This window comes from Tachyglossus aculeatus, chromosome 17 (assembly GCF_015852505.1).
Source record: "Tachyglossus aculeatus isolate mTacAcu1 chromosome 17, mTacAcu1.pri, whole genome shotgun sequence".
Lineage (NCBI taxonomy): Eukaryota > Metazoa > Chordata > Mammalia > Monotremata > Tachyglossidae > Tachyglossus > Tachyglossus aculeatus.
In genome coordinates, this window is record NC_052082.1 from 39,221,270 (window position 1) to 39,235,657 (window position 14,388).

General features: G+C 47.8%; 1 protein-coding gene across 1 annotated transcript in view; it reads left to right on the forward strand.

Moving 5' to 3' along the window:
- Positions 1-7,347: 7,347 nt before the first annotated feature.
- Positions 7,348-14,388, forward strand: part of LOC119939042 (C-type lectin domain family 2 member B-like) — a 30,543-nt gene continuing 23,502 nt past the window's right edge. The window contains exons 1-2 of the mRNA XM_038758814.1: positions 7,348-7,593; positions 7,770-7,845. Of these exons, the coding sequence (XP_038614742.1) occupies positions 7,348-7,593; positions 7,770-7,845 (322 nt within the window). The remainder of the gene's footprint in view (positions 7,594-7,769; positions 7,846-14,388) is intronic.

Here is a 14,388-nt window from a genome sequence, read left to right on the forward strand (position 1 = left end):
GCCAGGCAAGGGAAGACGAGCCACATGACTGTGATCCAGATCATTCAGGAAAACCTAAGGGTGGTTAAAGTTCCCTAAAGCTCTTTCCCTAGAAAGATACAGGGTTCCAAGATAACAAGTATCCTTCCCATCTGGTCCTCTGTGAAGTTTCTCTTAATATTTCCTCGATCCCCTCCCTGCATTACCTCGTGAGGCTTGGAAATTATCTACATTCCAATGTATCTTATTTATTTACTTTGAAATGGCATTTGTTAAGTGTTTACTATGTGCCAGGCACTGTCCTACGCACTGGGATAGATACAAGCTAATCAGGTTGGACACAGTCCCCGTCCTACATGGGGCTCACTTAATCCCCATTTTGCACAGATGAGATCACTCAGGCACAGAGGAGTTAAGTGACTTGCCCAAGGTCACACAACAGACAAGTGGTGAAGTCAGGATTAGAACCCAGATACTTCTGTCTCCCAGACACGTATTCTATCCATTAGACCCATGCTGCTTGTTATTCTAAATTAGCATCGCTCCTTCCTCTGTTCAGCCCCAGTCACAGCACAGCACAGCCCCTAAACAGTCCCAGTACAACACGACCCCACCTCAACACAGCACAGCCCTAGCACAGCAAAACCCCAACACAGAACAGCCCTACCTCAGTACAGCCACAGCACAGCACAGTCCCAGCCCAGCCCAGCCACAGTACAGCACAACCATAGCACAGCACAACCCCACCTCAGCGCAACCCCAAACACAGCCCTAGTACAGTACAACCCTGGGGCAGCACAACCCCACCTCAACAGTCTTTCATTCAATCCTATTTATTGAGGACTTACTGAGTGCAGTGCACCTTATTGAGTACTTGGGAAAGTACAATACAACAATAAAGAGAGATAATCCCTGCCCACAATGACCTCACAGTCTAAAAGGGGGGAGACAGACATCAATACAAATAAACAGACAACAATACAGATAGATAGAATTACAGATACATACATAAGTGTTGTATGGTGGGGGGGGGGGGGGAGAGCAAAGGGAGCATGCCAGGGCAACACAGAAGGGAGTGGGAGATGAGCAAAAGTGGGGCTTATTCTGAGAAGGCCTGACATGGCCCAGACGCAGCCCAGCCCCAAAATAGCCCAGCCCCAAAGTAGCCCAGCCCCAGCCCTATCAAGATACTTTCTGAGCACAGCACAGCCAAGGATCTGAGCAGGGCTGACTTTTCTGCCTGGCACAATCCTTCCCTGCTCCCCACAGTTCCTTGCCAGCCCTGGGTAGCATGAGATTTCCTCCACGGCCGGCCCAGAGATGTTTCAGAGAGCAGGACTCCTCAAATCTCTCACCAGTGTCACATTATGCACTTTGTAGGCCAGACTAGGCCAGACTCACAGCTTGACAGCAGGGAGCTTGGGAAATAGAGTTCTTGGGAGAAAGAGAAAGAGGAGGAGGAGGAAGAGAAACAATAGCTGTGAGGAGCGTGAGGGGCGGGTGTGAGGGAAAGTGAGAGTGAAACATCTGGGAGGTGGGGAACAAATCAAATAGGAGAACTCAAGGGAGGAAGCAGTACCAAAGGGAGGAAGAAACACGAAGAAAGGAAACCTTGTGTTGAGTGGAGAGGCTGGAACTGGGAGTCAGGAGACCTGGGTGCTACTTCATTTAAGCTCTTGGCTCTGTTTCCCTTAAGCACTATATGATTCACCCTATCGCCAGCCCCCAGTTCTTAAGTACCTATCCCCAAACTCGGCAACTTCCCTCATTTGTAGTTTATTTAAATGTCTGTCTCCCCCTGTAGGCCGTGAGCACTTGAGAACAAGGATTGCTCTCTCGTATTGTTCTCTCCCAAGTGCTTTGTACAGTGTAAGCACTCAATAATTACCATTGATTGATTGATTGATTAATTACTAATATGCTAATATTATCTCTGCCACTGACCTGTCGTGTGACTTTGGGCAAGCCACTTAGCATTTCTGGTCCCAGATTCATCTGAAAAATGGGGATAAAATATGAGGGGTGTTTGGGACAAGGGGAGTGTCCAATTTGATTATCTTGTACCTATCGGCACTTAGCCCAGTGGGGAGCATTTAATTTGGTAATATCCTTATATTCTGTTAATCCCCCCTACCTACAATTTATTTTGGTGGCTGTCCCACTAGATTGTAAACTCCTTGAAGGCAGGGATTGTATCTACCCTTTCTATTGTATTCTCCCCACTTTGCAGTAATTATGTGCAGTAAGCACTTAGTAAAACATCACTGATTGATAATTACTATTAATAAAAGTCAGGATGAAAGGACAAAAGAAAATTGAAAGGAAGAGAAAAGTAGAAATGCATCCAAAGGCAACAAAGTAGTAAGATGCAGAGGTGAAGGGAAAGGTTTTGGTAGAGAATGAGTGGGAGGAAGGGGAGCAAAGGAGGATGGGTAAGAGATGACAAGAGAGACTGGAATGGGGGAATTATGAGTGGGAGGGAGTGAAGATGGGGACTAAGTGCTTGAAAGACTAATTTTGACGGTTTAAACAACTCCCAGTAATTTTATCAAAGTGATTATCACCTTAAGGGTTTTCTCTTGTTCAGAGTAATCAAATACACTAAAAAGAGAGGGGTGTGGAAAAATTCTGAAAAACTGTAATAGTGGCAGGGGCTGGTTTAATGCTAGTTAAAAGCTACAGGTTGTCAAATAGATCTTAGTTTTAATTTAACTGAGAAATTTAGGGGTTTATTATCCAGGGCATTTATCAACTCCATGTAAAAAAGCAACATCAGAAGAGTAATTGCCATAATGAGAGAAGGAATAATTATATGATTACAAACAAAAATGATGACAAATAAAATTGAAAGAATGAAATTTAAAATAAAATCTATTTCCTAAGGGTCCACTTCAATAAAAAAAATGAAGCAATTCATGGGAAGTCTTGTAAACCCCACAAAAAATATAATAATAATAATAATAATAATAATAATGTCATTTATTAAATGCTTACTATGCGCAAAGCACTGTTCTAAGCACTGGGGAGGTTACAAGGTGATCAGGTTGTCCCACGGGGTGGCTCATAAATTATCATAAGATAATTTATTGCTATGAAGAGAGGAGATTGAATAATTAAGCTAATAAAAAAAAACAAAAAAAAAGAGGTTCTGATTATTTTCTTTAAGAAATAACTGGAAGCTGATTAATAATTTTAAGTGAAAATTAAAGGCTCTGGTAGTGTTAATTTCTCAAGTGTTCTAGAAAAATATCTGCCTTAATATCCTAAATATGTTTAATACCTCTCTCGAGTCCATACTTCACTCTGCTGATCGGATCACTTTTCTGCAATACTGTTCACTCCATATCTCCCCAGTCCTCAAAATTCCAATGGTTGCCCATCTACCTCGGCCTAAAGCAGAATCTCCTTACCAGTGGCTTTAAGGCACTCCATCACCTCTCTCCCTCCTACCTTGCCTTGCTGAACTCCTACTACAATCAACCTTTACACTTTACTCCTCTAGCACCAAACTCTCTCTGTACCTTGATCTCTCATCTTTCTTGCTACTGACGTCTTGCCCATGTCCTTCCTGTGGCCTGGAAGGGGAGGGATCCCCTTTCATAACCAACTGTCCACCTTCAAATCATTCGTTCACTCGTATTTATTGAGTGCTTACTGTATGCATAACACTGTACTAAGTGCTTGGAAAGTACAACCCATGACATACAACCCATGCTCATTCAAGCTCTCATCCTATCCCATCTGGATTACTGTATCAGCCTCCTCTCCAATCTCCCATCCTCCTGTCTCTCCCCACTTCAATCCATACTTCACGATGCTGCCCAGATTGTCTTTGTCCAGAAACGCTCTGAGCATGTTACTCCCCTCCTCAAAAAATCTCCAGTGGCTACCAATCAACCTACGCATCAGGCAAAAACTCCTCAGCCTCAGCTTCAAGGCTCTCCATCACCTCTCCCCCTCCTACTTCACCTCCCTTCTCTTCTTCTACAGCCCAGCCGGCACCCTCCACTCCTCTGCCACTAATCTCCTCACTGTACCTCATTCTCGCCTGTCCTGCCTTCAACCCCCGGCCCACATCATCCCCCAGGCCTCTCTCCACACATCCGCCGAGCTAGCTCTCTTCCTCCCTTCAAGGCCCTACTGAGAGCTCACCTCCCCCAGGAGGCCTTCCCAGACTGAGCCCCCTCCTTCTTCTCCCCCTTCTCCCCCTCCCCATCCCCCTGCCTTACCTCCTTCCCCTCCCCACAGCCCCTGTATATATGTATATATGTTTGTATGTATTTATTACTCTATGTATTTATTTTATTTGTTCATATTTATTCTATTTATTTTATTTTGTTAATATGTTTTGTTTTGTTCTCTGTCTCCCCCTTCTAGACTGTGAGCCCAATGTTGGGTAGGGACCGTCTCTATATGTTGCCAACTTGTACTTCTCAAGTGCTTGGTACAGTGCTCTGCACACAGTAAGTACTCAATAAATATGATTGAATGAATGAATGAAAGTTCTGACTCCATTCACTATGCCACATTGATTCTCAAATATTTGCCTGGTCAAATCCTTCCTAAAAAATCATCTTCTCCAAACCATCTTCCCCACTCTCCTATGCACTTGGCTATGTGCTTCTTAAGCACATGATACCCCAGCCCCACAGCACTTGTGTATATATTCATTCATTCATTCAATCATATTTATTGAGCACTAACTGTATGCAGAGCACTGTACTAAGCACTTGGGAAGTACAAATTGGCAACATATAGAGATGGTCACTACTCAACAATGGGCTTACAGTCTAGAAGGGGGAGACAGACAACAAAACAAAACAAGTAGACAGGTGTCAATAACATCAGAATAAAGAGAATTATAGCTATATACACATCATTAATAAAATAGAGTAATAAATATGTATAAATAAAATCAATAGAGTAATAAATATGTACAAATATATACAAATGCTGTGGGGAGGGGAAGGGGATAGGCCTGGGGGGGGCGATGGGGAGGGGAGGAGGAGGAGAGGAAAAAGGTGGGCTCAGTCTGGGAAGGCCTCCTGGAGGAGGTGAGCTCTCAGTAGGGCCTTGAAGGGAGGAAGAGAGCTAGTTTGGTGGATGTGTGGAGGGAGGGGAAGGATATGGGCTAGGGGTCAATGGCGGGGCAGTAGAGAACAAGGCACAGTGAGGAGGTTAGCGGCAGAGGAGCGGAGAGTGCGGGCTGGGCTGTAGAAGGAGAGAAGGTGAGGTAGGAGAGGGCAAGGTGATGGAGAGACTTGAAGCTCCTCACCTTGAAGGGTGAGGAGTTTTTGTCTGATGCATAGGTTGATTGGTAGCCACTGGAGATTTTTGAGGAGGGGAGTAACATGCCCAGAGCATTTCTGGGCAAAGATAATCCGGGCAGCGGCGTGAAGTATGGATTGAAGTGGGGAGAGACAGGAGGATGGGAGATTGGAGAGGAGGCTGATACAGTAATCCAGATGGGATAGGATGAGAGCTTGAACGAGCAGGGTAGCGGTTTGGATGGAGAGGAAAGGACGGATCTTGGCAATGTTGCGGAGGTGTGACCGGCAGGTTTGGGTGACGGCTTGGATGTGAGGGGTGAACGAGAGAGCGGAGTCGAGGATGACACCAAGGTTGTGGGCTTGTGAGACGGGAAGGATGGTAGTACCGTCAACAGTGATGGGAAAGTCAGGGAGAGGGCAGGGTTTGGGAGGGAAGACAAGGAGTTCAGTCTTGGACATGTTGAGTTTTAGGTGGCGGGCAGACATCCAGATGGAGATATTCTGAAGGCAGGAGGAGATGCGAGCCTGGAGGGAGGGAGAGAGAGCAGGGGCAAAGATGTAGATTTGGGTGTCATCAGCATAGAGATGATAGTTGAAGCCGTGGGAGCGAATGAGGTCACCAAGAGAGTGAGTGTAGATCGAGAACAGAAGGGGACCAAGAACTGAACCTTGAGGAACCCCTACAGTAAGGGGATGGGAGGGGGAGGAGGAGTCTGCAAAAGAGACTGAGAATGAACGGCCGGAGAGATAAGAGGAGAACCAGGAGAGGATGGAGTCTGTGAAGCCAAGGTTGGATAGCGTGTTGAGGAGCAGGGGGTGGTCCACAGTGTCGAAGGCAGCTGAGAGGTCGAGGAGGATTAGGATAGAGTATGAGCCGTTGGATTTGGCAATCAGGAGGTCATTGGTGACCTTTGAGAGGGCAATTTCCGTGGAATGTAGGGGATGGAAACCAGATTGGAGGGGGTCAAGGAGAGAGTTGGCGTTGAGGAATTCGAGGCAGCGAGTGTAGATGACTCATTCAAGGAGTTTGGAAAGGAATGGTAGGAGAGAGATAGGGTGATAACTAGAAGGTGAGATGGGGTCAAGAGAGGGTTTTTTTAGGATGGGAGAGACGTGGGCATGTTTGAAGTCAGAGGGGAAGGAACCAGTGGAGAGTGAGCGGTTGAAGATGGAAGTTAAGGAGGGGAGAAGGGACGGTGCGAGAGATTTCATAAGATGAGAGGGAATGGGGTCAGAAGTACAGGTGGCCAGAGTAGCACTTGAGAGGAGGGAGGAGATCTCGTCTGAGGATACTGCTGGGAAGGATGGGAGAGTATCGGAGAGCGTTGAGAGCAGGGGGGTTGGAGGGGGGGGGGAGTGACTTTGGGGAGGTCAGACCTGATGGATTTAATTTTATTAATGAAGTAGGAGGTCAGATCGTTGGGGGTGAGGGAAGAAGGAGGGGGAGGAACCGGGGGCCTGAGAAGGGAGTTGAATGTACGGAAGAGCTGATGGGTTTGATGGGCATGGATGTCAATAAGGGAGGAGAAATAGTTTTGTCTGGCAGAAGAGAGGGCTGAGTTAAGGCAGGAAAGGATAAACTTGAGGTGAACGAGGTTGGCATGGTGTTTAGACTTTCGCCAGCAGCGTTCAGCAGCTCAAGCATAAGAGTGAAGGAGGTGGACATCCACCACCAAGTGGATCTGCTCTGTGCTCGGAGACCACCCAGAGCCCCATGACTCACCCAGGGCTTGGCACACAAACAAGGCAGGCGCAGAAAAGTGTGGCAGCCAGTTTCCTCCACCCCCTGCCTCTCCTGCTTCCCTGTGTCCCTGCCTCTGCTCCCTATTACTGCCCCCGAGCATCTTCACCCATTGCCCACCTTGGGCTCCCCTCTGCCTCACCCGTCCCCCAGTACAAATCTAAGGTGAGTCAATTGGCCAAGATCGATTCCCAGCCTTTTATCTGGGGCAGTCTATGCCTGAACAGAGAGGGGAATGCCCAGGCAGTGGGCCTTCTATATTCAGATGCCTGTTCCTGCCCGGGACAACTGGAAATTTGCACTGGGTTTTAGCATCTTCTGCCTCCCCAACAAGTGTCCCACGGTTCACGGTGAGAAATGCCAGGATGGAGAGGTGATGGTTTCCTGGATGTTAGAAGGACCACTAAGACACGCACCCAGGGTGGCAGGCAGCTCCTCAGAGTGACCGCCCAACCCCAGCAAGCCTCCAATGTCTGGCCAGTTTATAGGGCCAGCGACGTCTCGGCTGGCCTGGCTTCCCCTGCCGGCGGACCTGGCAGCAGGAGGGATCCTTGTGCCCCGGGCCCAGGTCCTGGTCTCGCCGGAGTGGCCGGCAGGCTCCAGGTCTCAGCAGCTGTGTCAGCCCTTGGGGTGACTTTGGTTTACGGATGCAGGGACTCCGCTCCAGGTGGTGTGGGTTCAGTGCCACATATACAACAACTCTGCACTGGTTGGCGGGGGTCCCTCGGCCCCGAAACCGCTTTGCAGATTCGTTGAAGAGGCCTGGTGCGGTCCGCTAGCCAAGTGTCGTCTCGGTTGAGCCACCAGGCGGCAGCAGAGCGCCCCCGCCAAGCCCCGGGTTCCCGCCAGTTACCGGTCAGTGGGCGCCCACCGGGAGGATGACGGTTGTCCGGACCGCAGCTGTCAGACACGTGTCCCCTTTCCATTCGAGATGACCGCTCCCTCTCCGAGCAGCCCAGCCCAGCCCAGCCCAGCCCTGCCTCCTCCCTCCTGTGGCTTCTGGGGGCCACCTCCTCTCATCGCAAACTCTCCATCTTTCTCCTCGCCTTCCTTGCTCCCCTCTGTGCTCTTTGGCCCTCCCCCTATATTTCTTCTGCAGACCTCACTCTGTGCAGCCCAGCCTGGCACCTCTCTGCTCCCGCTGCCTCCAGTCCCTTCCCCACCACCACCACCACCACCACCATTTTATTTTATTTTTATTTTATTTTATTTTTATTTTATGTTGTTTTATTTTATTTTGTTAGTATGTTTGGTTTTGTTCTCTGTCTCCCCCTTTTAGACTGTGAGCCCACTGTTGGGTAGGGACTGTCTCTATATGTTGCCAATTTGTACTTCCCAAGCGCTTAGTACAGTGCTCTGCACATAGTAAGCGCTCAATAAATACGATTGATGATGATGATGACCACCCTGGCCGCCTCTGCAGCCGGCCCGTTCTCTCCTCCCAGGACTGCCCAGGCAGGGGGCCGGGCTGGACTGGCGTGGGAGGGGGGAGAGCTGGTGCCAGGGCCAGTGGGAGAAGCCGCTAAGAAGAAGAAGGAGGAGGAGGAGGAGAAGGAGGAGGAGCAAGGGAGAGCATTAGGATGAGAAGGAAAACCAGGAGGAGGAGTAGGAAGAGGAGGAGCAAGGGAGAGCTTCAGGTGGTCTGCCCTGCCCATTCCTCCTCCGCCTCCTCTTCTGTCACCCTGACTTTAGCTTGGGCTGGGCTAGGGGTGGGAGAGTGAGGTGAGTTCACTGGAAAAGTCTCAAATGCTGAAACTCGAGACTCCCTGTTTCCCCTATTACCCCTATCCCTCAATCCAGACAGCGAGGTCGTTGTGGGAGGGGATTGTCTCTCTTTGTTGCTGATTTGTACTTTCCAAGCGCTTAGTACAGTGCTCTGTACACGGTAAGTGCTCAATAAATACGATTGAATTGAATGAATGAATGTTTGTCTCCCCCCTCTAGACTGTAAAACCCCTGTGCACAGGGGTCATATCTGCCAATTACTTCACATTGTACTTTCTTAGGCACTTACTTAGGTCAGCATTCTGCACACCATAAGCACCAGTAAATACCATTGATTGATTTGCAAATACAGTATTTAAATCTAAGCAGGGTCCTGTTTAGCCATCAGTCAATAGTATTTTTAAATAATAGTAATAATTATGGCATTTGCTAAGAAGCAGCTTGGTTTAGTGGAAAGAGCACGGGTTTGGGAGTCAGAGGTCATGGGTTTTAATCCCAGCTCCACCACTTGTCAGCTGTGTGACTTTGGGCAAGTCACTTAACTTCTCTGTGCCTCAGTTACCTCATCTGTAAAATGGGGATAAAGACTATGAGCCCCATGTGGGACAGCCTGATTTTTTTCTATCTCCCCCAGCACTTAGAACAGTGCTTGGCACATATTAAGCACTTAACAAATACCATACATTGTTGTTATTATGTGCCAGGCACTGTACTAAGCTCTGGGGTGTATGCAAGCCAATTGTGTTGGGCACATTCCCTTGTCCCATTTGGGGCTCACAGTCTCAATCCCCATTTTACAGATAAGGTAACTGAGGCACAGAGAAGTGAAGTGACTTGCCCAAAGTCACACAGCAGCCAAGTGGCAGGCCAGGATTAGAACTCATGCCCTTCTGACTTGCAGGCCTTTGCAGTATCCACTATGCCATGCTGAGCACTTACTCTGTACAGAGCACTGTACTAAGCATTTTGGGAAAGCTTTTATTCTTTTATAGCAGCATATGAAGGTTGTTATTTAAATGGTGTTTCTTAAGTGCTTATTATGTGTCAAAAGTAACTTTGTTGCTTTCGAAAAGTAACTTTTGACTTTGTAAAATAGGGGTTGGGCAGAGATAATCTCATTAAAAGGTGATCACGTGTAATGGAAGTTATTAAAACAGAGACATTAATCAATCAATCAATCAATTGTATTTATTGAGTGCTTACTGTGTGCAGAGCACTGTACTAAGCGCTTGGGAAGTACAAGTTGGCAACACATAGAGATGGTCCTTACCCAACAGTGGGCTCACAGTCTAGAAGGGGGAGACAGAGAACAAAACAAAACATATTAACAAAATAAAGTAAATAGAATAGATCTGTACAAGTAAAATAAATAAATAGAGTAATAAATACATACAAACATATATACAGGTGCTGTGGGGAAGGGAAGGAGGTAAGACGGGGGGATGGAAGGGAGACGAGGGGGAGAGGAAGGAGGAGGCTCAGTCTGGGAAGGCCTCCTGGAGGAGGTGAGCTCTCAGTAGGGCCTTGAAGGGAGGAAGAGAGCTAGCTTGGCGGGTGGGAAGAGGTAGGCCATTCCAGGCCAGGGGGATGATGTGGGCTGGGGGTCGATGGCGGGACAGGCGAGAATGAGGCACAGTGAGAAGATTAGCGGCAGAGGAGCAGAGGGTGTGGGCTGGGCTGTAGAGGGAGAGAAGGGAGGTGAGGTAGGAGGGGGCAAGGTGATGGAGAGCCTTGAAGCTGAGGGTGAGGAGTTTCTGCCTGATGTGTAGGTTGGTTGGTAGCCACTGGAGATTTTTGAGGAGGGGAGTAACATGCCCAGAGCGTTTCTGGACAAAGACAATCCGGGCAGCGGCGTGAAGTATGGATTGAAGTGGGGAGAGACAAGAGGATGGGAGATCAGAGAGGAGGCTGATACAGTAGTCCAGATGGGATAGGATGAGAGCTTGAACGAGCAGGGTAGCGGTTTGGATGGAGAGGAAAGGGCGGATCTTGGCAATGTTGTGGAGCTGAGACCGGCAGGTTTTGGTGACGGCTTGGATGTGAGGGGTGAATGAGAGAGTGGAGTTGAGGATGGCACCAAGGTTGCGGGCTTGTGAGACGGGAAGGATGGTAGTGCCGCCAACAGTGATGGGAAAGTCAGGGAGAGGGCAGGGTTTGGGAGGGAAGACAAGGAGTTCAGTCTTGGACATGTTGAGTTTTAGGTGGCGGGCAGACATCCAGATGGAGATGTATTAAAATATATGACAGATAAGGAAATGGCAAGCAATATCAACACCAACAGGGTGATGGAAGAGTTAAATGGGGCAGGATGAGGGAGGGAAGGAGAGAGGGAGGGGTAGAGTTGGGTGGGGTGGGGAAGGCTGGGCAGGGCTGGGCTGGTTGAGATGCCTGCTGCTACTCGATTACAATTCTGTCTGGACAGGAGGGGCTGTTACAGGAGGAATGGGAAACAGACTGAGTTCTGGGCCTGGCAGCAAATGTTCCTCTTTGATGGACCCTTTCCAATCTAGTCCCTCTCTCCCTTTCACCTGTGTCTCCCATCTCTGTTGCTGGGACCTGCTGGAACAGTTGGGATTTTCAGGATCCTGGGATGGAGAATGAGGGAGGGGAAAGGAAGGGTAGTTGAATTTCCAAAGCAAAAATAGCAAATAGCTGCTGCTCTAAACAGTTCACCTCTAAATAGCTTCTTCCTTAGAATGAGATGGAGAGGAATGGGACTCTGTGAGTGGCTTTTAGAGGAAGGAGGCAGCGTAAAAAGGGGACCTGCAGTTTTAGGGGATTTATGTTTTATTATCCCCCCACTCCCCCACCATGAAATGCCCTTCAACCAAACCCTCAACACCGGGCCTGAGTGTAAGAATTTTTCCAGGGCAACCATGGTAAGGATGACAGGTACTGAAACAGTCTTGGGTGACTTCATGGTTGGGAAGACGTCTTTGCCCTCAGCCCTCCTGACTGAGTGGCAGTGGGGAGATGGCAGCAGATGGACGCCTGCTCCAATGATAGTATAAACCTCTTCTTGTAAACAACCACAGACAAACAGCAGCTTCCCAACAACCACCATCAGTCTGCACTTCTGTGAGAACCACCGTGAGCTTCTGAGTAACTCTGAGAGTTCTTCCAGAACAGGAATTTCTATCCTACATGAGAACATGATGGATTGAATTAAGGAATGTTATTCCAAAAACACGTGTTGTTGTTTTTAGTAGTAGTAGCTGTTGTTGTAGTTGCTGTTGTAGTTGTGGTAGTAACATTTATTAAGATCCCACTTGATGCAGTGCATTGTATTAGGTGTTTAGGAAGTACAGAATCATAAAATGACATGTTTACTGCCCACAAGGAGCTTACACTCTATTGGGGAAGACAAACATAAATATAGAACTGGACTGGTCAAAATAAATTAATTGAGTAGCAGAGCAAAGCAAAGCACTATGGACTTGAGGAAAGAGCATGGGCTTGGGAGTCAGAGGACCTAGGATCGAATCCCAGCTCTGTCACTTGACCTGCTGTGTGACATTGGTCAAATTCATTCATTTATTCAATTGTATTTATTGAGGGAGCAAGCACTGCATTGGGAGAGTACTTGAGAGAGTACAATATAACAATAAACGGACACATTCCCTGCCTACAGTGAGTTTACAGTTTAGAGTGAGAGACAGACACTAATATACATAAATAAATTAGATATGTACAAAAGTGCTCTGGGGCTAGGAGAGGGGATGAACAAAGGAGAAGCAGCATGGCTTAGTGGAAAGAGCCCAGGCTTTGGAGTCAGAGGTCATGGGTTCAAATTCCAGCTCCACCACTTATCAGCTATGTGACTTTGGGCAAGTCACTTAACTTCTCTGGGCCTCAGTTACCTCATCTGTAAAGTGGGGATGAAGACTGTGGGACAACCTGATCACCTTGTTAACCTCCCCAGTGCTTAGAACAGTGCTTAGCACATAATAAGCACTTAACAAATGCTATCATTATTATTATTATTATTATTATTATCATTAAAGGGAGCAAGTCGGGGGATGCAGAAGGGAGTGGAGAAGAGAAAGGGGGGCTTAGTCAGGGAAGGCCTCTTGGAGGAGAAGTGCCTTCAATAAGGCTTTGAAGGAGGGGAGAGTAATTGTCTTTCAAATTTGTGGAGGGAGGATGTTCACAGGACAGATGCAGGATATGAGCAAGGGGTAGACAACAAGATAGAAGAGACTGAGGTACAATGAGAAGATTAGAATTAGTCAGTCAGTCAATCATATTTATTGAGCACTTACACCGCACTAAGCGCTTGGGAGAGTACAATATAACAATAAGTAGACACATTCCCCACCCACAATGAGCTGGCAGTCTAGACGGGGAGGCAGATATAAACATAAATAAATTACAGATATGTACATAAGTGTTGTGGGGCTGGGAGTGGGAATGAATAAAGGGATCAAGTCAGGGTGATGAAGAAGGGAGTTGGAGAAAAGGAATGGAGGACTTAGGGAAGGCCTCTTGGAAGAGATGTGCCTTAAATAAGGCTTTGAAGGGTGTGGGGGAGTCATTGTCACCCCTCTAACAAGTCCCAAAATTCAGGACTAAACTTACAGCTATCTGCTCCCCAGCTCCGGCCCCCAGCCCTATCCTCACCAAAACCCTTTTTCTCTGACCACGTCATCTGTCCAGCAACCAGTAGAGGTCCAAATTTCCAGCCGGGCAGAGCCCAGGCTTTTGATGCCAGACATGATGAGGAGTCCCACCACCCAGGGAGCTAAGAGCTCATTTCAACAACCCACGAGTTCCCGCTCACTCAGAGGAGCAAATTGTGCTGAGTTGTAGTAGGAGAGTAGCGAGGGGAGATAGGAGGGGACAAGGCGATTGAGTGCTTTAAAGCCAATGGTGAGGAGTTTTTGTCTGATGTGGAGGTGAATGGGCAACCACTGAAGGTTCTTGATTGGGGAAACTTGTCCTGAACGTTTGTGTAGAAAAATGATCCGGGCGGCAGAATGAAGTGGGGACTGGAGTGGGGAAAGACAGGAGGCTGGGAGATCAGCAAGGAGGCTGATATAGTAATCAAGGTGGGATAGGATAACAATAATAATACTAATGATATTTGTTAAGCGCTTACTATGTGCAAAGCACTGTTCTAAGCACTGGGGGGATACAAGGTGGTCAGATTGTCCCACGGGGGGCTCACAGTCTTCATCCCCATTTTACAGATGAGGTAACTGAGGCTCAGAGAAGTTAAGTGACTTGCCCAAAGTCACACAGCTGACAAGCGGCAGAGTTGCGATTTGAGCCCGTGACCTCTGGCTCCAAAAGCCCGTGCTCTTTCCCCTGAGCTGCGCAGTGACTGTATTGACATGGTAGCAGTTTGGATGGATAGTAAACGTGAATTTTAGTGATATTGTGAAGGTGGATCCAACACCAGTTAGCGATGGATTGAATATGTGAGTTGAACGAGAAAGAGGAGTCAAGGATAATGCTAATCTTAGGGGCTTTTGAGAGAGGAAGAATGGTGGTTCATTCATTCATTCAATCATTTTTATTGAGTGGTTACTGTGTGAAGAGCACTGTACTAAGTGCTTGGGAAGTACAAGTCAGCAACATATAGAGACGGTCCCAACCCAACAACGGGCTCAAGGTCAAGAAACGGGCTCACAGTAATGGAAAGTCATGGGGAGAACAGGGTTTGGGTGAGAA